This window comes from Apus apus, chromosome 6 (assembly GCF_020740795.1).
Source record: "Apus apus isolate bApuApu2 chromosome 6, bApuApu2.pri.cur, whole genome shotgun sequence".
Taxonomy (NCBI): Eukaryota; Metazoa; Chordata; class Aves; order Apodiformes; family Apodidae; genus Apus; species Apus apus.
In genome coordinates, this window is record NC_067287.1 from 14,090,221 (window position 1) to 14,116,705 (window position 26,485).

General features: G+C 41.3%; 1 protein-coding gene across 1 annotated transcript in view; it reads left to right on the plus strand.

Annotated features, from left to right (window-relative positions):
* The first annotated feature begins 14,232 nt into the window (after positions 1–14,232).
* The window catches only part of CNTNAP5 (contactin associated protein family member 5), a 265,506-nt gene continuing 253,253 nt past the window's right edge, over positions 14,233–26,485 (plus strand). Inside the window, exon 1 of the mRNA XM_051623680.1 lies at positions 14,233–14,376. Coding sequence (XP_051479640.1) covers positions 14,301–14,376 — 76 coding nt within the window. The 5' untranslated portion in view covers positions 14,233–14,300. The remainder of the gene's footprint in view (positions 14,377–26,485) is intronic.

Sequence of the window (26,485 nt, forward strand, 5' to 3'; positions counted from 1 at the left end):
GTGTAACAAATGGCATCATGACATGGAGAAAGAGATGTGAAGTAATTAAAGCTCCATACGCAAAAGGCTTGAGCAAGATGAGATCTGGTACATAAAGTGCTAACTCCTTCCTTCTTGCCTTCTCTGTCCTAACTGAACCCCCATCAATTTAAAATGGTGTAACTCATGGATGCATACGAACCTGGAGTTAATTTTCTGGGAATGAAATGTAGTTTATATACACCCAAGACATGGAGTCTGAAACTCTTTAGCTAGATCTTGTGTCAAAGCTTTGTTTTGCTATAATGTCCTACTCTATCCAGATCACGTGAAGGAGAGGTTTTGGAGGCACTCAGTGTTCTCAGGGTCCTCTCTGCCGAGAACTTAGCTCAAATTGATCCTGGCAGAGTGTTGAGTCTGGAGAGAGGCAGGAGGCTTCCTACCCTAACAGCCAGGATAGGAGAGATGATGAAATAACTTTCACAGCTGCCCTCCACTAGCCAAAAAATCCTGTAAATGATGTTTTGCTTTTGTTATTTTAGGCTACCTTGTGCTATCTGAAGTCTAACACAGCTGGAGATCTGCCTTTGCATCTTCAGAACACTGTGCAAGCATTAGATAATTAATCATCACAAAACTCTTACAAGGGTGATGGATTCTATATGAATTGTTCCCTACTAATCATAAAAGAGAGGAGGCTTTGAAGAGCTAATGCCTTGTACCTATTGATCTTTCTGTGTGAAACCTTTAGTATCATTGTAGAACCTGTACCACTGCATTACCAAAAAGCTCCAGCCAAGATCTGTGTCGTGTTGTGCTAAGAACAGCCTTGTGCAGGAGATTTTGTCAGTTTCTTCCAAAAGAATGCTTAGCTTACAACAGGAGATAATCAGAGGCAGAAAGTTAAGAAGTTGATACGCCCTAAGTAACGTAGCTGTCTACCAGCAGGGCTATGGGCTACCACAGGAGCTGATTGTAACAGACCATGAGCCTCTTACAGGGCTGGTTACTGTCTAAATTATTGTTGCTGGTAAAAATATAAAAAGGACAAGAAGAGCACAGCTTGCACCCTGAAAAAGCCATGCTTCTCCTCCAATATTAACATGATACTCTGAGATATATCCTGCAGTCTTTAAATATTAGTACAATTTAAAAAAAAAAAAATAAAAAAATGTGAAATTGCATTCTAAATATTAAAAAGCAAAATATTTTTAAAAGACAGGAAAAAGATGAGGGGAAAAAAGGGTTTGGGTGCTGGTTTTGGTAGTTTAGTGTTTGTTGGGTTTTTTTTTCCAGATTGCAAATAATTGTTTTGTGCAAAGTCATACAAATCTAACTTCAATGCCTAACAAACTATTGTTTTAATCTTTAAGAACCCCTCAGTAGATCCCTCCTCAAGCTCCATTTAGTGTTTTTGGGTTTGCGTAACTGGTTAATCCTACATATCACAGCACATATCATTCCTGCAATTTAAAGCCTTATTAAAATAATAATTTTTATCCAGAATGGAGAGCTGTTACTTGCCACTGGAAATGTATTATTAGCTCATCCTAACTAAATCACTCATTCCTCCCCAGAAGAAGTTACATGCCTGTCAACATTGCAGTATTACCTCTAAAATTTTGAGACTCTCCGTAATTATGGAGAATTTTGTTGGTGGTTTGTTTTTAGGAAATCATAGGTGGGAAATTCTGTCTTTATCTTTTCTGTGTGGGATATGAAGTCCATATAGGAACAGGAAAAACATGCAAGGAAAATGAGGCATATTTCATACTCTAATTTATTTAGCAGAAGTATATATATATATATAGTTATTTTTTGTGAAACAGAAGTATGGGTAAGATCCTCATATTAATCAACATAATTCAGTGGAATTTCAGTGGGTCTCAGATCTTTGAAAGAGGCACTGGGAAAATCTTTTTGCCCCTGTAGTAATAAACAAATGTATGCCAGTCTTGATTTAACGGACACAGAGGCATTACTTCAAAATGACCTACAACCTGATTAAGGAAAAACACTTAAGGAAAAGAAAAAAAGAAAGAAAAAGTGTTTCCAGTAGGAGATCATGCAGAAGATCCAGGGTGGTGAGCAGGTATTTCTCAAGGTGAAAGTTAAGGTGGCAGAAGTCATAGAGGAGGATGTGGCAGTCCAGTCTGACCTCTATGATGCCTGAATGTAACAGGGCTTTCTGATAAAACTACCTTTAATGATTTTTTTTTAGTTTATTTCTATTTTACTTTTTTCTATTTTTATTATTATGCCTGACTTCACATTTTCACTCAGTGGTTTTGAGTTGGGAAACTATTGCTCTGTAGAATGAGTTTGTTTCTCATTTGCTATAATTTGTGCCTCTGTTTGGTTTCTGCACAAGTGTGACTCCTAAGACTTCTTGAAAAGCTGCCAGAGCAAGCTTAAGATGATGAGATAAGAAGAGAGATGCAGTGTTTTTTTAGTCACAGCCATTTAATACAGAGATGCAGTAGGGAATGTGCACCAGGGGAATGCAAACCACAGCAGTATCAGACATCTGCATGGAGCACATGACCTGTGCAAGCCTTGAACCCTTCTGGAGAGGTAGTAACTAGCTAACAGGAAACCTTGCAATGTTTCAAAGAGCACTGTATGCCCATACTTAGGCAGTAGAGTCCCACCCAAGGAGCCTTTATGAGATGGAAAAAAAGCACTTCATCAAATACAAAAGAGCAATAGCAAAAGCACACAGCAAATAGCAAATACATGTTGACATATATACAGATGAAATATGAAAGCACCAGGGCAGATGAATCTAATCTGTGGTTGCTTCACTGTCATAAAACAGCCATAGATCAAGATGACGAGGTTGTAAGGAAATCCTGCATAGAAAAGTTTGAGCATTTTAGCCATTGGCTTTAGCTCTGCAGCTTTCTATCAGCAATATTTCCTCTGTGCAGCAAGATACAGAGCCTGCCCTCCATTTTTTAAATCAAGGGCAGACAGTGACAGGTGAAGATAGGTCTATAAAGATAGTAGTAACAAAACAATATGTAAACCGATGAAAAACAGTAGGAAAACTACCCACAGTGGCAGAGACATGTTTCTCCCAAACTGGAGAACAGAAAGCAAAACTAAAGATAGCAGAGCTTTCACTGGAGCTCTGTAAGCCTGGAGGAGCACTAATGGAAGAGTCAAAAACCAGAGATAGAAACAATGTAGAAAGTACAATAGACTTTCAGAGAAGAAATAAGCAGTTAAAGGGATTGTTAGTTTCAATTAGGAAAAAAACCAATCAAACACAAAAAAAACCCCAACCAAACCAAACCCCATTAACCGAAAAATGCAAACCCAAGCCACATAATTGATGGTTTTAGGAACCATATGAGAGCCAAATACATCATGAGGAAGAGTATAATTTGATGGCACATGACCTGACTGGTCCACGAACCACTTGAGAAGAAAAAGGGTGTTGACAGAGTGGTGAGAAGAAGGGGAACAAAACAGGCAGCAGTGAAAAGGATTCACACAAGAAAGAACAGAAAGAACTGATGTAAAGCAAGAGAGAAGTTCAGCCATTTTCTGTCTAGACAATGGAACAGCAATAACTTGCAGCAAGACACAACACCTCCCTGGGACACAATTTCTGTGACTGCATAACTTCACAATTACCAACTCAGTTGTGATTTCTTTACAAGTGGGAAAATGGCATGGAAGGGAGGCTCTTTACTGCTCCGGGCTTCCTGTGCACCTCAGAAAAAAGCACCATACTGACATCAGCAAAGTAACATTCAAAGTATATAATAAACATGACTATAACCTACCACTGAGATGCCTGCCTACCTCACCACCCACATGAAGAATGTACGTGCCATTTGAAATTAAATTCCCCTGATAATTTCAGCTTCTCTTCCAACACACAAACAATGTATCTGTTTGCTGATTAAAGGACTTTTAAAAAACCTCAACAAAGACTTTGTTTTAAATATTTGCACAGTGGAGTCTCTAAGGACCAAAAATACTCCTTCTCCTCTGCAGAAAGAACTAGCCCAGCATGGCATGGTGACAGAAATGACAGAACAGCAAAGCGTCATGTCAGGGAGATGGAAGGTTTCCAAAGGAAAAACATAAAGTTGCCTCGAGGTTTATCCAAGTCTATTTTTTTCTTTGAGAATTGTAATTGCTCAACAGTACAAGATTTCTTCTTGAATGTCTGCAGGGGGTTTTGAGGGTTTTTTCCCATTCCCCTTCTTGACAGCACCTCCTGCTGACATCAGACTGACAGTCATTACACCTTCCTAGTAATGTCAATGAAAAAATTACCAGATATATTTTCACATTGTGTAGCTCATCTGGACTTGAATAGAGAAATCTGCAGTCCACAGAAAGCTCAAGGACTTCACAGTGATTATGCAATCTCCTGTCCATTAAAATAACTGTTTATCTTCAGAAAAAGTATATAATAGAGAAGGAAAGCATGTAATTTAGTCATTTAGTGGACAAAAAAGTCAAATACTAGAAAGCTTGTGGCCAGCTGCTGGTCTTTCTTGCATTCAGGATATTCTGGATGTTTGTTGCCCATCATACTGGCATGAGAAAATTGGGCCCCATAGCTGAGAGAGAAAAAAGCTCACTAAACAAGCTGTCAGAAAAAAATCAAAGCAATTGTTTTTGTTGTATTTTGTTGGGCTTATTCATGCTCTTTCAGACTGCTCTGTGGTGCCCCTTCAGACATGCAGGGAATCTCTTCTTAAACACTTGCTGGGGATGTTGCACGATGCCTTCTCACCCTAAACCTCCAGATACAAAAAAGGCAAAACTTTTTAAGGTGTCTTTCTTACCTCTGGTTTATGATTTATTCTTTCTGATTTGACATAATATATAGAGATTATGGAGTGTTATAAAGGTGAGATCTCTAAGAAAAATAGGGCGAGGAATCACTTTTTTATTTCAAATGTTGGTGTTCCTGTGGAATGAGCTATATAGAGAGATGTGCATATACAGCATTATCCGACTAACAGGATTATTCCCAGTAAATAGCCTATCATCTACACTTCAAGAAGAGATTACAAAAGAAAAAATAAAGAAGTAAACTGTGAAGATTAGCACAGAATTAAAAAAATCCATTTGCTCCATGTACTCTTCATTTGATGTTATCTTCTTTTGTATCAGTGTGAGACAAGCTAGCACAAGATCCCCAAAGCTAAACACTCCTGATTTCTCCAGGTAGTTTAAAATTATGTAAAACCTTTAAGATTTGGCTTCTGTGATTTATCTTAGCACTGTATGACATCCAGCTGACGTAAGTCACTATTAAAATTAGGTAGAGCTCTGTACAGTTTCATCCGGGGATGCTCTAACCCAGAAAGTGTAAGACATAGCTTTCAAACTAGCAGTTCCCAAGGGCTACATGGTATATTCAGCAGGTTTTGAAACTGCATAATTCTCAAGACAGGAGCTGCTCTGCAAATTGTAGGTACCAGAAGCATCAGCTAGAGTTGTGGCATATCACCTAACCAGCACAACATCACAGATTTCATCTTGACCTTTCATTTCCATCACTGCTGAGGTGATAGAAAAGAGAAGGGTGTAGCCTAGGTAGGTTATAGTTTTGCTAAAATCACTGATGTGAATTGGTATAAGTTTTTGTGAGATACCTCCATAATGCAATCATCTCAAGTGAATATGTGTCAACAGAGAACTGTATCCACTTAATGAAATGGATGGATCAGTAGTGTTAATCCATAGAATGCAGCTCCAGTAATATGTTTTTGTGATAAAGGGATTAACCTTCCATCCTCCAAAGCTTTTTGTGACTCTTCTTTCCTTCCTTCCCTTATTGTGACTTTTACAAACTGATGTGCTTGCAGACTGCTGTAATTGTCTCTGTAATAGTTGACCTATGGTCATATTGTGCAAGTCTTTACAACTTTGTAGTGGGATCAGGACTATATATGGCACGTATGCATATAGATGGAGAAGAGGGCAGCTGTTTTTCAAAGGCTTATTGTCTAAATGGACACAAAAGTAGATACGAAAAGCAGGAAAGTGGACTATAAAGATTATAGCTGCTTGTAGTCACTGCTTGGCCTTTGTCAAGGAGAGCATGATGGGCAGAGTAGATCATGTTCATCTGTGGTACAGATTCACTAGTTTTGCAATGTTAGGGATATTTATACTGGGGAATAATTTCACTTGTATCACACATTTATATATCCTTGTCTGACAGACTTTCATGGCTTTATTAATCAGTGTTTCATGCAACCAGTTAAAAGCAATGAAGCTGGAATTATGTGATCATTGTCATAAAGTGGGAAGTATATTGCATCTTGTTTATTGCATCTGCTATAATTGCATTATGGGAATTGAGTTCCTTATAATAAATGCAATGACAGAAGTGGTAATAACACATGTAGAGGGTACGTGTCAATACATACTGCTAATTTCCACATTTGCTTCTTCATATTAGACAATGCTAAAGGTTTCTACATGGTACATCTGAGTGCCTGTGGCCTTCCTTTCACTGCAGAGATTCTCTGCTGCCTGGATCTTCCTGTAATGAGCATCCTAACTGCTAAGATGGAGACACAAAGTCAAGTAAGATGTTTATGCCCTATTTTGCTGCCTTGGATAAAATTTGAATCATATGCTGTTCTCCCAGATGACTATCATCCTCTTGAGTTGTTTCATTTATGAAACTCATTTACATACTGAAGGAGAGATAGTAGAGGACAGAGTTTCCAATTAAGAAAGTAAAGACAACTTGGGCTAACTTCCTGGCTCTGCCACATTCTGTGCCTCAGTCCTGTCTTTCAAAACTGGATACATCTCTACAACCTTTAAAAGTGAGCTGGAATCTAGTCTCAAGCTTAAAAGTCACTTTGTATTCAAACTGTCTGGATGACAGGTTGAAGTCTGGGGTTTTGGTGAGCTCCAGGGCATGGTTGCTGCACTTCACCTCTGTGCCTTCAGCCCTGCAGACGGCCAAGAAGGCCTCCCTTCATGGGAGCCCAATGAGATCTCTGTGGCACTCTTCCACACTTTCTACCTGAACTTCAACTGATTCAACTACATCTAAGAAGTTAACAAAGAGTTGGACTGATTGAGATTTTCCTCCCTTCATGGGACCTAGAGGGACTTGTTTGCTCTAGTTCAAATCCTAGGCATAAAAACTCTCAGAAGCAAGTGATTTCTTCCTTATCCTGGAATTCATATGATCATCTGAGTTATATATTATCCTTAGAACAAGCAAAAAAACAGACCCTGAGAATCAGAAAAAAAAAAAGGGCATCAAGTAGGATTTTTTATTTTGGCTTAGTTTTGCTCAATATAACTTTTTTTTTTTTTTTTTTACTAATGCAAAATACATTGATTGCAAAAGAACCTCTGGATATCCACCCCTCTGCATAGCTACATTATGGTAATATTCTCATGTTGTCAGCAGATCTTTACCAAGTAGGAGGGATTCATTAACTCCAGTGTAATCTGCAATCCAGACTGGCAGAAAGCAGAGGCTTCCTGTACTTCAAGCTGGCTCAAGTGAGAGGGTGTCTGACTCAGGCCAACACATTAGGGTATAATCAGCTGTCCCTCTTGGAGTTAAAATCACTTTGCTTTGAAAAGACAGTGGTAGGTCTATGTGGAATTGTTTCATTCTGATGCAAATGCATCCACTTCCTGAAGGAAATAAACATTTTTAGTCAGTATGTATGAAATAAATGGATCTCCTAGTGAGAGGCTGAGTTTACCTTGTTTGATTTCCCGTTTTACATGTATTTCTGAGTGAATATACATATAGGGGTGTGTGGGTGTGCTGTGTGGCTGTGTGTATACAATGTAACATTCTATATATACAATGTATACATCCAGGGAATTCCATAGTTTACTCCATCTCAGCCCTCAGCAAGGACTTTGTCCAGAAGCAGCTCAGTGATACTGTAATTAAGGAATCTATATTAACCCCATTTTCTGTTCCATGTCCTTCAATGTCTCCATCAAAAAATATGACAGCAGCAGCCTTAGAAAGGCTGGCTGGTGTGAAAACATGGGCCCGAGACTCTGAATCTCCTGTATCTGGGCTGAGAAGGGAGCAGCACAGGAGTGTTCAGGAGCTGCTCATTCCTGCAGGATTAAACCTGGAAATCCTGATGGCTTGTGAGAAAAAAGTATATTAATTCATTTCTGTTTTCAGAAGAGTCTAAATTACATTCTAAATTCCATTATTCTCAGTTGGCTCCTTCTGTACGCTAACTGCAGCAAGGTTAAAAATGACCTAATGATTGTGTTAGTTTCCTCTCAACTTCCCTCTTTTCACTCCTCTCCAGCCTCTATCTATAATAGAGATTAGTGAAGGACAGGCAGAAAAGTCAAAAGAATGCCTGAATATAGGTTGTCATACCCAGCCCAGCTGTTGCTAATAATAATTTTCTGAGGGCTAGCACTGGATGAGCCATTTGTCACAAATGATTTATTTGATGAAATTAACTCTCTTTTTCACACCTTGCAAACTTTCTCTGCAAAATCACGAGGACATTCAAAGTTGTTGACCATGTATATGGGCCCAGGTGATTGGTTCTCTCCTTAAGCATGAGCCTACAGATCAGTGGTGTGCTGAGGTGCAAGTGTTCAGTAGAGACTAATGATTTTGGATACCTCTCCTTTCAGCTCTCCCGTTTGGATAAGACAGATCATGTCACTTCTATTCAGCAGGTAGAGGCCCAAACAATTCTGAAAAATTGCCCCTTAAAGGATACCTTGGTTGTTCATGCAAAATCACTAATTGCTTCTGAAAATTTATCCCAGTGTCTATTCATTATAAGACATTACTCACATCAGTGACATGGCAGATATTATAATCCCATGACTGAGTGGCTGAATTTCTGCAAAATGGAGACCTGTTATCCACTAATTAATTACAAAGCAAGCTACCTTCTTTACGTATGGAAATAGACATTCATAGAGATAACATTGTCTGCCTTCTGACTTTGTGGTCTGAACTGGAATGTCTATAGAACAGAGATTTTTGTTATAATGCCTCCCCACCTTCTGTCATTTTCATTTTTTTTATTTTCTTTAGTTTGTCTTGATGTTTCTAAGGCAGACTCTGGGCTTTGACCTCAGTTGGGACTCATGGTTCTTATTATGGTATATTCTCAGGAGCTAGCCAGCTTTTCTCCAAGGACTACATCCATCCTGTGACAACTAACTGTCCAGGGACCTTTTAGGGGTTTCCTCATTCTAATTTGTGTGCTTTCAAAACAGGGGAAAAAATATGTCATAATTTAGTTTGTGCATGAGATCTCTCTTCAGGGCTGATTGTGGTTGATTAGATCACAGGAATGAGTTTTGTATTTTTGCTAACACCTCACAAAGTCCATCTTTCCATTGGGCACCGTTGGACAGGTGGTTCTGGGACAATAAATGCTCCAGGATGACAATGCATTTTGGTAAAAATATATGGTATTGCTCCGGGAGAACGGTGGCTGGCCCACCTGGAGCTGACCACTGTGTTTGGTGGGGAACTGTGTATTCTGAGACTGTCCTGGTCTGCAACATAAATTGTCATTGGAATTACCCCAGGAAGGAGCATGTCCCACATAAGGCCTATAGAAGTCCCTGGGTACTTTTGTTTAGACCTCTGTGGGGAAGAAGAACCATTTCCCACATAGCTATAGCCATTTGTACTATTATTTAGTCAGGTGATTGATCTTTTTAACTCCGGTAGCTGTATCTGCCTGTGATTGACCCAAGCATTCTCATAGGCAGACAAGACAATGTAATGACAGGCATAACACCAGCAGACAGTGGTAAAATAATGTGAGGAAATGTGAGGGGGAGGAAGAGGTGATTTTAGGTTTTTGTCTTCCAATAATCACTGCATAGCCTGACATCTGATTTTTTTTTTACCCTAATCTCAGCATGTATCTCAAAAATGCTACTGACCATCAGATTATCCTAACAGATAATTACATTTTCTTACCCTCCAGATTTCTGTATGTGGCAGAACTATCCAAGGATAACGAGCAGCCTGCTGTTGTACTCACCTCACTGGGGTCGATGTGTTTTATGAAACTACCCACATATTCTATTTTATGAATGAGTCCTTTCTTTTTTTATAGGGGAGGACTCTGAGGAAAAAAGAAAAAAAGCCTTTAGGGTTTTTTGACATGACCTTTAGGTTTTGTGATCAGAAACATTACGTTCTTCAGACAAATTCCTAGTTATCAGCAGGAAACATAAAATGTGATCCAAAATACAATAAAGTTCGTGGTAGTATGTGCTCTTCAAAATTCATACACATAATGTTATTCTTCTGTTCTGGATGCTATATGATTTGGGTCAGACATAAATCTTCCAGCTGTAATTACCCAAACAGCTGGATTGATTGAGTTCATGGGCTAAACTGTTATTATGTCTAGTGGCAAAGTCAACATGCATTACAGCGATACTAACAGTGTTTACTAGGAAAGAAAACAAGTGCATCTGATCATAGATAAGCTTACCTCCTCAGATAAATATTTAAATAAAGAAGCTTTCTACTTCATACGCACACAGCCTTATTTTCCATGTGGCAGCAAGTTTTTCCTGCTCTTCCTGATGTTTTCATGTCTTTCTGTTGCTCTCCTATTCATATTCTCTCATCTGATTCCCACAAATGGTTCCTTCTGCTCAAATAACAAAGCTTCAGACTGGCAGAACAAACTTGGGTAGGACACTGGGGCTGAAAACTCAAATGCTAAATTTCAGCAAATTGTTGCCTGCCCTGTAAAGCCAGTAAGATAGAAACAGCTACTGGTCTAATGCTGCTCATGTTCTTCTTCTCATCATACAGATCATACACTGCTTGTGTCCTGAGCACTGTTAGTATGGACACTCAGATGCCATTGGAGGAGGAGAACTGGATGCCCGTGTTAGGCCTTCTCACCCAGCACTAATGTTGCCCTTTGTATACAGTCCCAGATGACCTAATAATGATCTACACTGCTTCTGAAGCTATAAAGGTGCTCACATGATCACCATGGCTGCAAACTCTGAACATGTGCCAGACATGAGGGTATTTCTCCTTCTGCCATCTGTATGAGATGAGGCAGTGTGTTTTTCCCTTGTTAGCAAACAGGGAATGAACATTGAGTGTCTGGCAGAAGGATATAAACAAAATGTGTCAAAGAAGAGGCAGTAATTGAAGGGAAAGATCTCAGAGTCTTCACTGTTAAGGTTGTCTTTGCTTTAATCTAGGAGGAAAAAAGTGTTTCAGTGAGGGGGACAGATAAGAAGGAGTTCTCACTGAGTTAGAAAGGAGCAATCACTACCTGCGTAACAAAGCCAAGGCTTGCAATGCCTCCAGTGGCAGCCATTGCAGCTATTTTGAACAAAGTCCAGGTACACTACAGCTAAATCATCAAGTGAGTTTTCCCAAAACCCAGGGTACTCAGATCTGTGGCTGAGAATAAGCCACACTGTTAATCTGAACAGTTTTAATAGTGATAAATAAATTTACTCTAATAAAAATCCTGCTGGTAAAAAGCCCTTAAACATGACATTATTTACATAATTTCCTGCAAAGAACAGCTGCATAGCCCTCCACTCTGATCATAACTTTTCAGTTGTAGTGCTCTGGCACCCAAACATTCACAAATCTTAAGGCACCTGCTGGGCATTTATGATACAAAGGATCTCATGGAAGAGGTGTGGCTCAGGGAAACCAGCAACTCACAAGTGTGACTTGAAAAATGATGGTGTAACTGGGGTTGAGATCCTGTAGTCAGATGCATTTGGTGACCACTGGGATGCCTTGCAGGATTGGGCTCATATTTATTGATAGCACATTTCCACATATGCTTTCCTATAAACAAGCCACTAATTAGTTCAGTGAGTCAGTTAAGAAGTGTACCATTGTGCCAGATAGTTTAAAGAGACACTAAAAATATTTGGAACACAGTCCATTTAATTTTAATTATATTTTTAAAGGAAAGCATGAAAAAAAAATAATCTATTTCTTTGGAATTCCTCTGCTAATTTCAGAATACATAGTTGCAAAATTGTGTCTGTGTCCAAGATTTGTCTCCAGAACAAATCCACTTTGGCTTTTAAGCTTTCTTATACATTCTTCTGCTCTGGAAGCACTGCTAGCCCTTCTAAAGCTTGATTATTCACCCAAAACCAGTCAAGTTAATAACATAATTTTCTAAATACTCCAACCTCCTGGCCTAATGCAGCAAAGCAATACAGTTCATAGTTTCTGGGCCAGAGTCTTGTATATAATCTGCACAACTTATGGAGCAGATGTTTCTGACTGGGATCAGAAAACCCAAAGGTGAGACCCTGCCTGTCCCCATCCACTAAGGGAAATGAGTGGAGTTCGCTTCCTTCCAAAATGGGCCTGCTCTGAGAAGATGGTGTCTGAACCTGTACACAGACATCTCCTGGGCTGAACACCTCCTTCATGGTCTTTGGAAGGGGCAGCAGACATCTCATGTAGATGTATTAGCTTTAGACTGACCCTCACCTCTAGTTTCTGAAATCTCACTGGCCTCAGGAATACATGAAGCACAGACCAAAAGTCTTGCATGAGAAAGGATGAAATCATGGTGTGTGAGGATGCGTTTAAAGCCAAAAAAAAGAAAGACTTGGAGAGCTCATTAGGCCTGGAAGTTCCTCCTAAATCTTGGGTTTTGTCTGACTAAATCCTTTATTGACTCTGCCTCAGTGCTAGTCAGCTTTCCTTCCTATTTAACCTTGTGCCACTTTGTAACAACAGAAGGTGGAAATAATTAAGTCATTTTTAAAACGTGAACTTTTGCTTTCCAAGCTGACTGCTCCTTGAAAGCTACAAAGTTCCCCTGACACCTCTCTTTGATACAGCACCTAATAGCTAATCACGATGCCTTTCCTCCACCCTCCTCACTTTTTAATATGAGCCGTACAGCACGTCAGCAATTTAAGCCTCTGTTCTCCGTCGACAAGTCAGGATGGTTTTGGTGAACAGTCTGTTTCTTCTGATTATTCCTTGCCATTGTGAGGGATTATGGCAGAGGACCAGCGACTTCCCCCCCACAAAGACTTTAATGGTCCAAATGTACAGATTGCCGATTACAGCGGGATCACTAATGCAATTTGGATTTGACTTTGATGCAGCGCTCTATTGATGTGGGGTGACGCCGCAGCAAAGCAACAAGGTTAGATCTCAGCCGTGATTAAGCTGGAGCTCCCGAAAGGACGTTACCTCCCGTGTGTGCGGGGGGGGGCTGTGCAGGCGCAAGATGCCAGCTCAGGGCGCGCTCCCGCTGCCTGCGCGCCCACCGCGGGCAGAGCAGGGCGCTTTTCGAACTCTTCTTTCCTCTACCCCTCCTCTGGAAGATAATCCCGGCCTGTTCAGCTGTTGAGCAGTCGAGTAATCAATCAGTCAATCAGTCGTGAAATCCGGTTTTGTCAAGCATCGCTCTCGCCAGCCGGGAGGGGGTTGCAAGCGCTTGGGTCTGGCCCTGTCACCAACCTTCTTTTGCGGCGGGGAGCACGAACGAGAGCTCCTGGCGGCTCTGTTGGGACCCCCGGGGCTACCTCCTGCTCGCCTCCTAGGAGAGGTGGGCAAGGACCAGCCAGACTCTGGACCAGCCGCGACAGGAGAGTGGCTCGAGCATCAGCCGGGTCCGAGGCTCCATCCCGCTCCTTAGGGGTGAGGCTGAACCCCAGGAGCGGAGCTGGGAATCGTCGGGCTGTGTCGGCACTGTTTATGCAGGGACATACATGTATATTTTATGTATGTTTATATAACATATGTATGTATAAGCAAACAAACAGCTGAGCTGGGGGTTCTTCAAAATGTTCCAGCCACAGCGGTACCCAAAGAAGGGGGAAAGGGAGAAGAAAAAGAAAGAAAAGGGGGAAAAAATAAAATAAAAATTCCCTCCAGGCATCTGATTTACTCCGTGCCTCTGATGCTTATCAACAACTCGTGAAGATTGCAATAAGGATCCTCCCTGGAAGGCGAGGAGGAGTGACTTCCAGGGGGCTGGGAGGAGGTGGAGTGCAGCGCGGCTCTCGCCTATAAGGAGGTGCCCAGCGCCCGGCTTTCGCTTCCCAGCCGCAGCTCGCAAGGTGAATTTCCGCGGCAGCAGGAGGGGAGCGGGATCGGCTCCGGCTCTGCCGCCGGCGATCGCAGCGGCTTCTCCAAGAGCCGCGGAGGAGGGTCTCTCGGCTGCCCCCGGCTCTGGCTCCCCCTTCTCCCGGCGTGCCTGGATGCTGGATGGAGTAAATGAGCGGAGGAAGAGGGAGCGCACAGAGGCTGAGAGGCGCTCAGAGACCGGGACCAGGGGACATAAGCGGGCGGCTGTTTCCCCCCTCCGGGGCTAACCATGGATTCCCGAGCCCTCGGGGGCTTCACCCTGCTGCTGTTCAGTTTTTGGCACCTAGGATTAACTGCAACAAATTGTGAGTAGCAGGAGTGCAAGGAGTTGCCCGGGGTGCGGGCGGGGGGAGGGGGAGGAAAAGAACTCCCTGAAAAAGACGTTTATTGCAACATAACCTCCAAGAAAGTTAGTCCGGCTCCGGTGTGCTAATGGAGCTTAGAAATGCAAAGTTGCGGCCAGATGGAGCGATTGCTCGCCGCCGTCCTGCCGGTGTGGACGTGGAAGTGAACGGAACCGCCAGAGCCTGCAACGAGCCGCTCGCTGGTTTTCCCTCATGGTTTTCTGTCCTTGCGGTCGCCGCATTTGTTTTGCGGCCAGTATCGCTGCTGCCGGCCCTGCCTCAGCTGCCCGCCGCCGGCTGGGCCGGGGCCGTGCGCCTCTGTCTGCCGGGCTGGAAGGGTCGGTCCTTCCCGCATGAGCTGGGGGTAGCGGGGTTTTGCGGGCATAGCCTGCTCCAGCCTGGCGGAGCGGTGCGGCTGGCACTGGGCACCTTTCCCAGGCACGGCGGGTGCCGGCCCTTCCCGCGGGCGCGGCTGGGTCCCGGGGCGCGCTCGCCATCCCGTTCCACCCGCGGCATCCCGGGTAGAAAATCCCTGTTGGCTCCCTCTTCCTCGTGAGTTTCCACGCATTGCTGCTGGCCCTAAGGGTAGTGTCAGCGGGGTCTGTCCCCGCAGGCAGGAGCCTCCTTCCCTCCGGGCTTTGCAGTGCCGCGGCGGGCGGGCACCGGCGGGCGCTCTACGGGCGCTCCGGCGAGCGCGGTCAAGCCGGGGACCTTCGGCTCTGGTGGGGCCTGGAGCCCCGGGGATGGGAAATGCCCCATGACGTGCCGCTCGGCCGCGGTGCGCGGCCTCCCCCGCGGTGCGCGGCCCGTCGGGCGGAGCGGGGCGGGCGGGGCCGGTGGGAGCGCGGCGGACACGAGAGGGCGCTGTTGTCCCGCCGGCGGTGCGGGAGGCGCGCGGGGCTCCCGCTTCTCCCCGGCTCCCGCTTCTCCCCGGCTCCCGCTTCTCCCCGGCCAGGAACCTGGGGCTGATTTGCGCGTTCAGCGCTGCCGTCTCCTCCTCCCGCTCGGTATTTGCCTCCGAACCAGCCCCGGTGCTGAAGGCGGTGAGCTGTTTTCTTGTTGGCTTTTTCTTGTATTTTTTATTTTTAAATTAAATTAAATTACGGTTAATACGTTTAAATAATATTCACGAATACTAAATGGCAAGCGATTTAAGGCTGAGGCTTGCCATTACTGATGCAGTCATAAAGTTAATTCCCAACACTTAAAAAGAAACTCTGCATTAATGAGTTTTACTATTTCACGGGTGACAGTTTAATTTCCCAGTGCCGATAAACATTTCCATTGAACACACACTGCTTCCTAAATATTTAGGAGTCAATCTTTTTAAAGCATAATGATCAATGATTTTATTATACTGTACAGATTTTACTTATTCATTGAGCAATGAATTAGCATGGAATCAGCTGTGAGTGCTTTCCCAGGAGCCAAGTGAAGGAGCCGGTGAATCTGTAATAGCTGCAAGTTCCCTAGAAACCTAATTAGGTTCGCATGTGAAGAAATCTCTGTGCGTGCACAGACCCCAATAATTGCATCCAGTATGAAAATTCATCCCCTTCTTAAATAAATCATCTCTGTATGTTGGAGCTCAGGGAAGCTGTGCTCCCTTCTTCAGTTTTAGGCTGATAAAGCTTATATATGGGAAAGAATATTGGATGTTATGTGCCTGTAAGTAGTATCCTGAAGTATACTTAAATAGCTATGTAAAAGTACCATTGCCTTCAAGGTTTGCTGAGCTCCCAAGTACCCAGTAAACTTCCCAAAAGGAGACATTACCAAATTCCACAAATGGGAACCTTCATCATAGGCCGCTGTCAGGACCTGAGGTCCTATTTGAAAGCAAGAGTGCAAATGGAAAAGCACTTTTTTTCTGTGCCTTTCTCAGTCTGAATGGGTTGGCCAGAGGAATCTCATTCAGATGCCTACACTGGTGTATTTACTGGCTTCGACAGGCTTTTCTGACTGGTTTTGCAGACAACAACAAAACTGGGGATAGAATTTACAGTGGAAAAAGAGTATGCTTCTGGGAGGAAGAATGCAGCTTATTTAGTTTTCTTCCTAATATCTAAATGGCATTAATGAAATGTGATTTTTTTATGCCTTGCTTCTAAATGAAGAAACTCTTAAAATTTATTATTCTCGGTGTCTTCTTATTTATTTAGTTTCGGTTAAATAAAAATTCTGAGTAAGTAAAAATCTTCCCTACCACTGAGATATTTGATTCCAATTTCCTCCTTGGTAATAGTTTTTAATTAAACAAAGAATTGCTAAAGAAACTGCTTTGAAACACAGCTACAGGCTAGGGGTCAGTAGACATCATTATAAAGATCAAAATTACCAAATGCTAATAAAACATCAGAGTTCTTCCCACTTTGCTTTTTGCAATAATTTATTACATTAGGCAACCAGAATGGCAATAGGATTTCTCCCCAGGATACTAATTACTAGAGAAAGAATAAATGGCCATGTATGTAACATTGGAAATGGATTGCTCATATCTTGGGGAACTGAAACTTCTACATTCCTCACCTAAAAAAAAAAAAAAAAAAAAAAAAAGATTTACCTGCCATGTAAGGTGTTAGTTGAGCTTTAGCAGCATATTCTCTGATCTGTAAACATCAGTAGCTTTTGCAGGTCTATGTTTCCAGTTGTTGAATGCATTTTTTTTCTTCTTTCTTTTTAAGGTTGGAGGGTGGGGGAAACAGTCAACATTTCAAAAGATAAATAAATGTATGTTTTCCCCAACCACTTTGATGGAGCACTTCAGAGCTAGTTTGCAGGTGCAGAAAAGAATCTCAGGAGTGTTCCTGGTTAGTGGTCCTCCATCTGGTTTGGTGTCATCTATCTCAGAAATTTTTTACCTGTTGTTATTTTGTGCATTATGTCCCCTGTCCCCCTTTTGTTTATATCTTTCTTGACTGATTTTTCTCACATGGTCAGAAAGATGTAGTGGATTACAACACCTCCTAGAGAAGTGGCACCTTTTAACTCTTGTTGCAAAAGTTCTCCGAAATTATTACGTTTCAGATCCTGAAAACAGTTTACCACAGAATCACTAGGATTTACTATCCCAGCTCTCTAGCACTTATTACCTGATCATGAGGCTTTCAAACCTTTGCTTAAACCCAGTCATGACTGTCAGTCCAAGCTGCAGAAATTCAGTGTGTAGTGGAATCAGATCTCCTACAGAACTTCTTACTGAAATACAGGGTCAATGTATGATCCACTACTCTGCAGTAGATTTAGATGTGGCCTTACACAAGACTGTCTTTAATAACTCCATTCAGTTAAAAGATAGGTATTGGGTGTCTGTTTTTCTGTTTATTGTGAAACAGAAAAAAAATACTCTTTTTGGATTGGAGGAAAACATACATTCCTTGGAAAAAAACACAGCTTTTTCTTAGGCAACACAAGTGTTGACTGTGATTTTTAGTCCTCTTTTACAGTGATCTAAGCTGATGGTAACTGTGCAGGAGTCAGACAATTCTAAGTGAAAACTTAAGAGAGAAAATGTGACTCTGGATACTTGAGACTATCCAGGTCAGTAGGTGTATTTGGGACTTGAAATGGCATGAATAGGACCTGTCAGGTCAACAGTGGTAAAGGCAAGAGGTTTGTTAAACAGTGACCTTTCTACTTATGTGGTCAGAAATGCTAAGTTTTGAAGAGTGCTGAAATAGGCAGAATATTGATCATTTTATGTCAGTCTGTGGCTCATTTGCTTGCAGGCTGAGTAAAGTGGGTAAGACAAACATTTCTGGCTTTTTCTTTGGCTCCCATACTTAAATATTCTTTACCAGAGACTAGTGTTCAGACATGCTTTCCTTCTTCTAGTTCTGAACAGGGAGAAAAACATACAAATGTCTTCATGCCTTCAGATGCAATATTGAAGAAATGGTACAGGATGATGAGACCTTCCTGAGAGAAAGGCTCTGAATGAGATTCCTGCCATGGCAAATTCCAAGGGACCCACTTTTTTGTGTGTGTCTAGCATTCAATCAGTTGGACTCCGCTCAGCACTCACGGGCTTTGAATCATTCTTTAAGACAGTCCTTCTGTGGACTGCAATGGTCTTTGGTTTCCTCATCCACTGGGCAGATGACATTGCCAGCCCACAGGAATCAATCCAGGGTTATTATCATTGCAGTTTCAAATACATTGTCTGCTTGGGCGTTTTTTTTTTTTTTTTCTTTTTTTTTCTTAATGTCATGCAAATGCAGCAGGGTTTTTAGTATAAATTAACAGCAGGAACAATTTTTTTTCAAATGTGCATGGTAGGTTTGTACAAAGTGTAGACTTCAAGTGGAAAATATGGCAACTCTGGATAGAACAACACACTAGTGAAGCTCTCTCAGCTCATGGCAAGTGCAGGCTCCTGCCAGCACCCCAGTGAGGATAGGACTGGTGAATGTTTTTTAATCTCTATCATAATTATTTTACCAGTGGGAAACAGAGGCAGCGTATCATAAGTAAGCCTGGAGATAGATTTTTCACACAGATTATACCTTTAAGTATCTTAAGTCCTTTGGGGTCAACTGAGTTGATCCCCCATAGTTGTGATCATGTCCCATGCTCTGTTGTTAAACATATTCATATTTGCCCTGCTATATATAAATTGTTTCTAAATCCCTGGATTACTCCCCATTTCCTCTTCCCCTCCCTGCCCTTTCTCTGCTGCTATTTGAAGCAAGTGGGGTTTGGATACTGAAATTAATAGGAATTGGAAGGCAGTGAGAGTGTGAGATAGCATCTATTTATTTTTAGCCCCCAAAGTGCATTTTATATAGATGTGAGAGTTTTCAGCTCACTTAGCAAACTTACCCCCCTGCTCTGGGAGAGATGAGAATGGGAGAAACACAGAGCTGCGGTACATCTGCGAGCATCACGCATGACAGAGGCTCTCCTGTGTCTGCTTTCCCTTAGCCTACTAGCCTCCAGAATCCTGCCCAGTATCCAAGGCAGGGAGCTGTCTATATGAGGCTCCAAGTTTTTTCTACTCCTGGAGTTGGGGGAAAGATATTTTAGTCCTGTAACATTCCCTTTTTTCAGACTGTTACTGTCTTACTGATACAAGGGCCACGTTTGCATCGTGTATTTATGATGAGGTTCTTGCTGGACAAATTTCTTCTGGGTCTATGTAGAAAGGAAGAGTGCAAAACAGAAAAGAACAGGGGTGCATGAACATTTTCTTTCTGCTGTCAGTAAAGTGTCTTTAAGAGATATGGGTTTTTTGTTTTCACTCTTAACTAAACTCCCTCTACTGAAACCAAGAAAGAAGGGGGAGAATAGTGTAATCCTGATGTAATAAAGGTTTAAAATTACAGGTAATTCTTGGAGGCTCTGAATACATCACTCGGTGAAGCAGGAAGAATCAGTACACCTATTAGTGTGTCTTTGTAGAGTCAGAGGAAAATGAGAATTTTTTTGTACACAGTGCTGAACTGATATATTTGATAATCAATTTCCTTGTATTAATCTTGTCTCTGCCTTGCGCAGATTCTTGTGGGCTGATAATGCCATCTGTTCACTAGATTGGTGCAACTGATGATGTTTTAAAGGATGAAAACAGTGTAATATAGAATCTAGATGAAAAAAGAGATACCAAACCACTGATTTATTTATTTTTAATTATATGCTCTGTCAAGCAATAAAAAATTAATTGGTAGTCTATAGTATGGTGATCTAACTGCCCTTCTAAATGGATACACAGAAAATACTTCAGGTTTTATCTGGTATTTGTTTCAAAAATAAAGGAAAAAAACTAAATAAAAGGGAGAACATGAAGCCATTTGTAAATGTCATTAAGGATCTTGCCTGATCGGTATTCCAGGAGAGGAGACCCCATTTTTCTGGCTGTGTTTTGCCTCTGCATGATACTACCTCTTTCTCTATCTTTTTACAAACATGCTGGGACTGAGATGACTTTTTAGGTCCATTTCCTACAGAAGTTTGTGCTCAGAGTTATCAACACAGCTTGTGAATAAAGCAGTGCAAGTCTCAGTGAACCTGCCTATTTACAATTCTGAAGGAGTATTAGAGTACTGTTTTATTCGATTATTATTGCAAAGAATAACTGTGGTACCATTCTGGGGAACACTTCTCTTTTGACACTGATGATTAGAGTTTTGCATAGAGCTCCAATGCCTGAAACTGAATGGTATTCAATACTAACCACTGTGTCACAGTAGGAATTGGCCTGGAAAGGAAATAGATGTGTACATTTTCATTCTCTGTTTTGTTGCGTGTGCTGAGAAGGATTGATTGTTAACCCTTAGGAATTCTGGAGTATAATTTTTTCTTCTAAAACTATTCAGTCCACTGTGTTGCCAATATAGTAGTAAATAATAATGGTAATTTTCAAATGGGTAGAATCCTCTAGTTGTTCCCAACTGGGCAATATGGAGTTGATAAATGCTGTGCTGCCTGGATAAGAATGGGCAAGTTCCATTTACTTCTGCTCTAAATGGTGAGGCATTGTTCCTCGATGACAGTGGCTCTGCACAGCTTGTCAGCAGTCCAGGAACAGAGACAAACACCTTGATCACCAGTGACATGTCTGTAGTCATTCCCTTATTAGTTCAGTAATGTCTCTGTTTTGGCCTAAATTGTCCCCAGTTCTGATGTAGATACTATATGCCATTGCTCTCTAGTCTTTCTAGGTCATAACACCAGCCTATGGAGCATTGATAAGGCCATTTTCTTCCTTCCTGCCATGCAAACTCTTCACTGGAGCAGGAAGGAAAATGGCTTTTTTTTTTTTTTTTTTTTTTTTTACTGAACAATATCTGATGTGTTTATAAAATTATACGTAAGGAATGGAGCAGGAGGTGGATTCTGTTCTTTGTAGTTAAAAAGGTGAGGTCACAAAGGCTCTTCTTTGAATTTTCCATTACAGTGGCATCTTCTTAATGCACTCAATGAGGACGTCTGAATTAATGGTCCAAGTGAGGCATCAGTGAACCGTTAGGAGTAACATATTCGTTTGTAGTAATCAGGATTGATTTATGAATAGGATAAAAGGGACTAAATATGCTATGAAAATGCATGTTGCAGATTCCCCTGACGAATAATTCAGCGTCTTCTAGTATCCATGAAAACAAAAACAATTTGCTTATAAAAATCCATTTACAAACTTAATCCCACAAATGGCTGAACACAGAGAAAATCAGCTTTTGTTTTAAAAGGTAGATTTACTCAAATCTTCTCTAATTTGATTTTCCAGTGGGCTATAATTTAAGTCAAACAAGTTAACAGCATTACTTGCTCTATATGAAGGTCTAAATATTTAACAGATTATGAGAAATGCCTGCCCCAAAGTAAGGACTACTCATTCTCCACAGTGCAGAGGATAAGCTAAACCCAACAGAAACAGCAAACAAAATGGAGAGGAGGCTTCTATTCACAAGATCTAGTCCTCTGAAGCTGATCTTGGGAGCCCTTGTACCCCTGCTGTTCTAAATAATTTTCTAGGGAAGCTGCTTCTATGAGTAATGATAGTGGTTCTTTAGTAGCTGTTAAAGAGTTCAAAGTCTTCCTTTGGTTTCTACATGTCTGTGAAGATGCCCACAGTGAATGTCTATTAGGTAGAGCATGTGCTCTGGAACATGCAGGATGCATACTCAGATAATCCTGGTGGGCATCTCCCTGTCTGCTCCTGGATGGTCATGTCAGCAGGAGGGGCAGCACCAGCACCTCTACAGAGACTGCTGTTTCAGAGGAGCTAAGGTGTTTTGACTAAAGCTATCTAGGAAACCTCTGAAAAAAAATCAGAGTATGAACTTGAGTGTATTGGATTCTAGGTGGGTGTTTTATCCATAGGCTGCTCTACCCTTGATGCATCTGCTTATCTGACAAGGGGTAATGGATAGGACAAGGGGTAATGGGTGGAAATTGGAGCATAGGAGGTTCAAGGTGAATATACGAAAAAATTTTTTTACTGTGAGAGTGACAGAGCACTGGAACAGGCTGCCCAGGGAGGTTGTGGAGTCTCCTTCACTGGAGACATTCAAAACCCACCTGGATGCGTTCTTGTGTGATGTGCTCTAGGTGACCCTGCTCTAGCAGGGGGGGTTGGACTAGATGATCTTTCGAGGTCCCTTCCAACCCCTAAGATTCTCTGATTCTATGATTCTATGATCTGGACACTAAACAGAGGAGCTGAGAGAAGGGAGAAGAGAAACCATACACAGAGAGAACAGTGCTGTTGGATTTCCTCCTACCTGCCCCCAAAAATTCAGAGGAGTTGGTTTGTGTCATTATTTTTAAATTTTGTATCAAAATAATTTGCATTTTAATTTTAGAGGAAGAACCTCCTTCAACAACCCCTAGCAAGATTAAACAGTTATGGTATTTTTCACAGAGATTGTTTGCTTGGAAAAGAAAATGAAAATTTGATGAATTTTAATCACATGTAGCTTGCAGCATTCAAATATTTATAGATTATCAAATTCCCTTTTCCCAGCCCTGCCTCTTAAGTGCAGATCTCGTCTTATATGCAATATTAATTCTCATTATTCTCGGACAGTTATTCACTGTATTCTTGTACAGACTCAGTTAATTTAAAACCTGATCTAAACTTACTGAAAATGAAGGGAATGACTCATATTTGAATTTCAGATCATCCTTTCCTCAGAAGTCCCTGAATCCAGTGTGTAAATCCTTGTAGTTTTCCTCTAAATTTTATTTTCCTTAAAACCTGTCTGGCAATATATGCAATACAGGATGTGTTTGTACCTGTTACTATGAAGAACTATTCATATTCCTGATAGTTGCTGCTTCTTTTGAGTACATCATTTGAGTGCATTGGCCTGCTCTTTTGTTATATTCTGTGCCAAACTTGTACCCAATGTATTAAAAATACAGTAAGTTAAAGTTGCACACCCTTTTGGATTCTTCCTTGCATTTTTTACCAATAATTGTTCTGTTTCCTGGGTCCTGAGGTGACTACTAGCCACTGTAACACGTAAGATTTCATTGTGATAAGATTTTTTTTTACAAGCATTACAAAAAACATTGTAAATGCTCTGGAAAGCTGATTGTCCAAAGCTATTGCTGGTTGTCTGTCTTTCAGGTGGGTATGAGCACACGTTGCTGGTGCTCCTGGGTAGAGAGATGAATGCTCCTTCTAGGCTGGATAACATATAACTAGCTTTGTACTAGTAACACGAGGTACATGAGGTTGCTCATGGCAGTGTATAAAAGTCTGCATAGATACATTTAAACATTAAATCTCATCATTTTTTATCCATCTTTATGTCCCTGCTCTGAAGGAATGCATTTAGAAATTTCCTTTGTTTTCTGGCCCAGTTTCCTGCTGGAGAGCTACTGTATGATTCCTGTGCTCTAGGAAAGCCACCAAACAATGTAAGAGTTTGGCTCTGCCATTCATGTGAAGCATATAGGCTGGAACCAGGTATTATGGGAAGGAAAAGGTGAACTGAATCAAGCTGAAAAGTAGATTTGTCTTTCATTCCCAAGTTCCAAATTTCCCTAAAATGACTAACATAAGACATTTTAACTATAACATTAGGGCTTTTTTTCAAATTATAAACTCTACCCTTTTTGAAATCTACATCTGTTCTGTGGGGCCTCCTCCAGAGAGGCTGTGCATGAGTCAAAGTAGTCTTATTTACTGCATCATTTCATTATGAGTTTGGGTTACAATCTCCTTTACACACCCACATTCATCACTGAGTGTCTGCAAAAGCCCAAATTGTTTTTCAGACAAGCAACAGGGATGTGCTTTTCATCTGTACTTTTGCTAAGGAGCTGCAGTTGGCTTTGTTGGGCAAGGTCAGCTAATGTGAAAGAGGTGGCCTACTTTTTTGGGACCTCAGCAGAATAGATAGAAAAAAGATCTGTTCACTAAATCATAAGTAATTTTCCACTTTAGCTTATGGAAGGAGGTATCAACCCCCATGACTCATCCCATTTCACAGCAAATACATGTTATTTCACTTGCTCTGACAGGCTTAATCCAAACTCCACCAGTTCTGTCATTGGGTCTGGACATCAATGACTTGTGTGAATTACATAAGGAAGCCCTGATTTGACAGCCTTTCTCTGATTACAAGCAGACAGTGAGTCAGCTAGAACAGAACAGATTTTCCTCCTGCCCTCTCCAACCTCCAGCCTCTAACCTTAGTAGCATCTGATTTATGGTACCTGTTTTTTGCAACTTCATCTAATTAACACAAGCACTGGGGTCAATTCTAACACCTGACAGACCTTACAAGGGATCACCACAATTAAAAGTGCAATTATCTGTTTTTCTACTGCACTGAAAAATGTAACATACGAAAATTAACTAAAAACCCCAAAGTATTTGGGTGAAAGTGTGGGCATTATGGGAGAGGCTCTATCTTCAGATTTAAAAGATCTGGGTTTGATGCTTGACATCTTGAAAGTTTTCCTGGGCATTATTATGTGATGCATTTAATTGCTTCCAGCTTGAGTTTACCTGGTTTGTCTCATTAGGGCTACATGTTAATCTATTTTAGTGTATACAGACTTACACCTAAAAATGGGGGTTAGAGAACCAGGTCCTTGTGCTAGGCAGTAGCTTAATATAAGCAATAATGCTGTTAGCATGTGTCTTCTAAAAGTACTAACTGCACCAGCAAATAATGGAGTCTCTAATTCATTGATCATGCTGGCTTTTACAGGTGACTTCCATAGGGGTCTGAATGCAGCAACTGCAGTTTTTAGTGTGAGAACTATGGCATGGTCGGGTTGGCTGTGAGCCAAGAAAACAAAACTTGCTTTTTTTTAGCACTGCCCTTCCAACAGTTTCTCTCTGGCACGTGTGTAGAGCTAACTCAGATCTCCCTACAAGAACTTGTAAGTTTGCACTGAGTTGCCTGCACTGATGCTAAATTAAAATTGTTTGATAGAAATGGTGCATCCATGCTAAGTTAAAGGATAATAACCAATTAAATATGTCTATAAAGTGCTGTCCTTAAATAGCCAAAATCTTTGAGGAGATGGCTAGTTTGATGAGAACAACCAGACTGTTCTAGTCTGGAGTTAGTAAACTAATCCTTCACCTCTCAAGGAATTAGGAGGGTTGTTTTTTTTAATCACAGTTGACTAAGAAATAAGAAACTCAGTAAGCTGATACTGAAGGTACCAATGCTTAGTTCTTCTTAGATATTCACAATCTAGGTATAAGTGTAAATTTTCTTCAGCTAGGAAATACTGGTGATAGAAAAGCCCTCCTCCACATGTCTGTAACCTCCTTTTGAGTGTAAATGCCTGAAAGAAGATGGGAGTAATTCATGATACTCCAAAGCACTACGTTAATCAATAAGTCCTATTTATTTCATTGAGTCTATTCTTTTACAAAACAGAGTACCAAAAAGAGAGGCTGAGGCTAGTACTAGTATGTTTAAAGCCAAATGCCACTATATGATTATTGCACTCTATGATAGTCTCGCTGAGTGATTAAAAACTGCTTCCTGTAATATTCTTACATTTACTAGCAAATAAATCTTACATTTACACTTAGTGTAAGTATTATGAATAAACAGCACATAACACAAAGCCTCACTTCATTCACTGAAGTGACCAAGAGGATCAAAACAAAGTGAAACAGTCATCAGCTATGCAAATGAACAAGGCTCAGAGCAAATCTGCCTGTGTTAAGTCAGTAATTTGATGGGTTGTTTTTTTGATTAAGCTTCCCTGGGGGAAAGAAAGATTTAATTAAAGGAGATTCAAGGGGAATTTGGAATAATAAGTCATGTCTATTTTATCTCTGCCAGAGCCTCGGAAAATTGGTGTCTGCTGATTGAACAGGTTGAGGTGCAAACAGGAAACAGGGGGATGTAGAACCACCTCTTTCACCAGTTTGGGCCTTCCCACCTGCACTGACTACTGTTTTCAGCCTTTCCCCTCCTGGCAGCAACAGAGCCAGCAATGGCTGCTCTTCCTTGCTACTCTTTTCCAGTTTTGTCCTTGATTGCTCTTTCTGGCTAGTGCAATTTCAATTACACCAACCTGTGATCTGGCAGGCTGCAACATCAAGCTACTTAGGTGTTGTGGTATAAATTCAGCTAGATTAAAAGCTGAG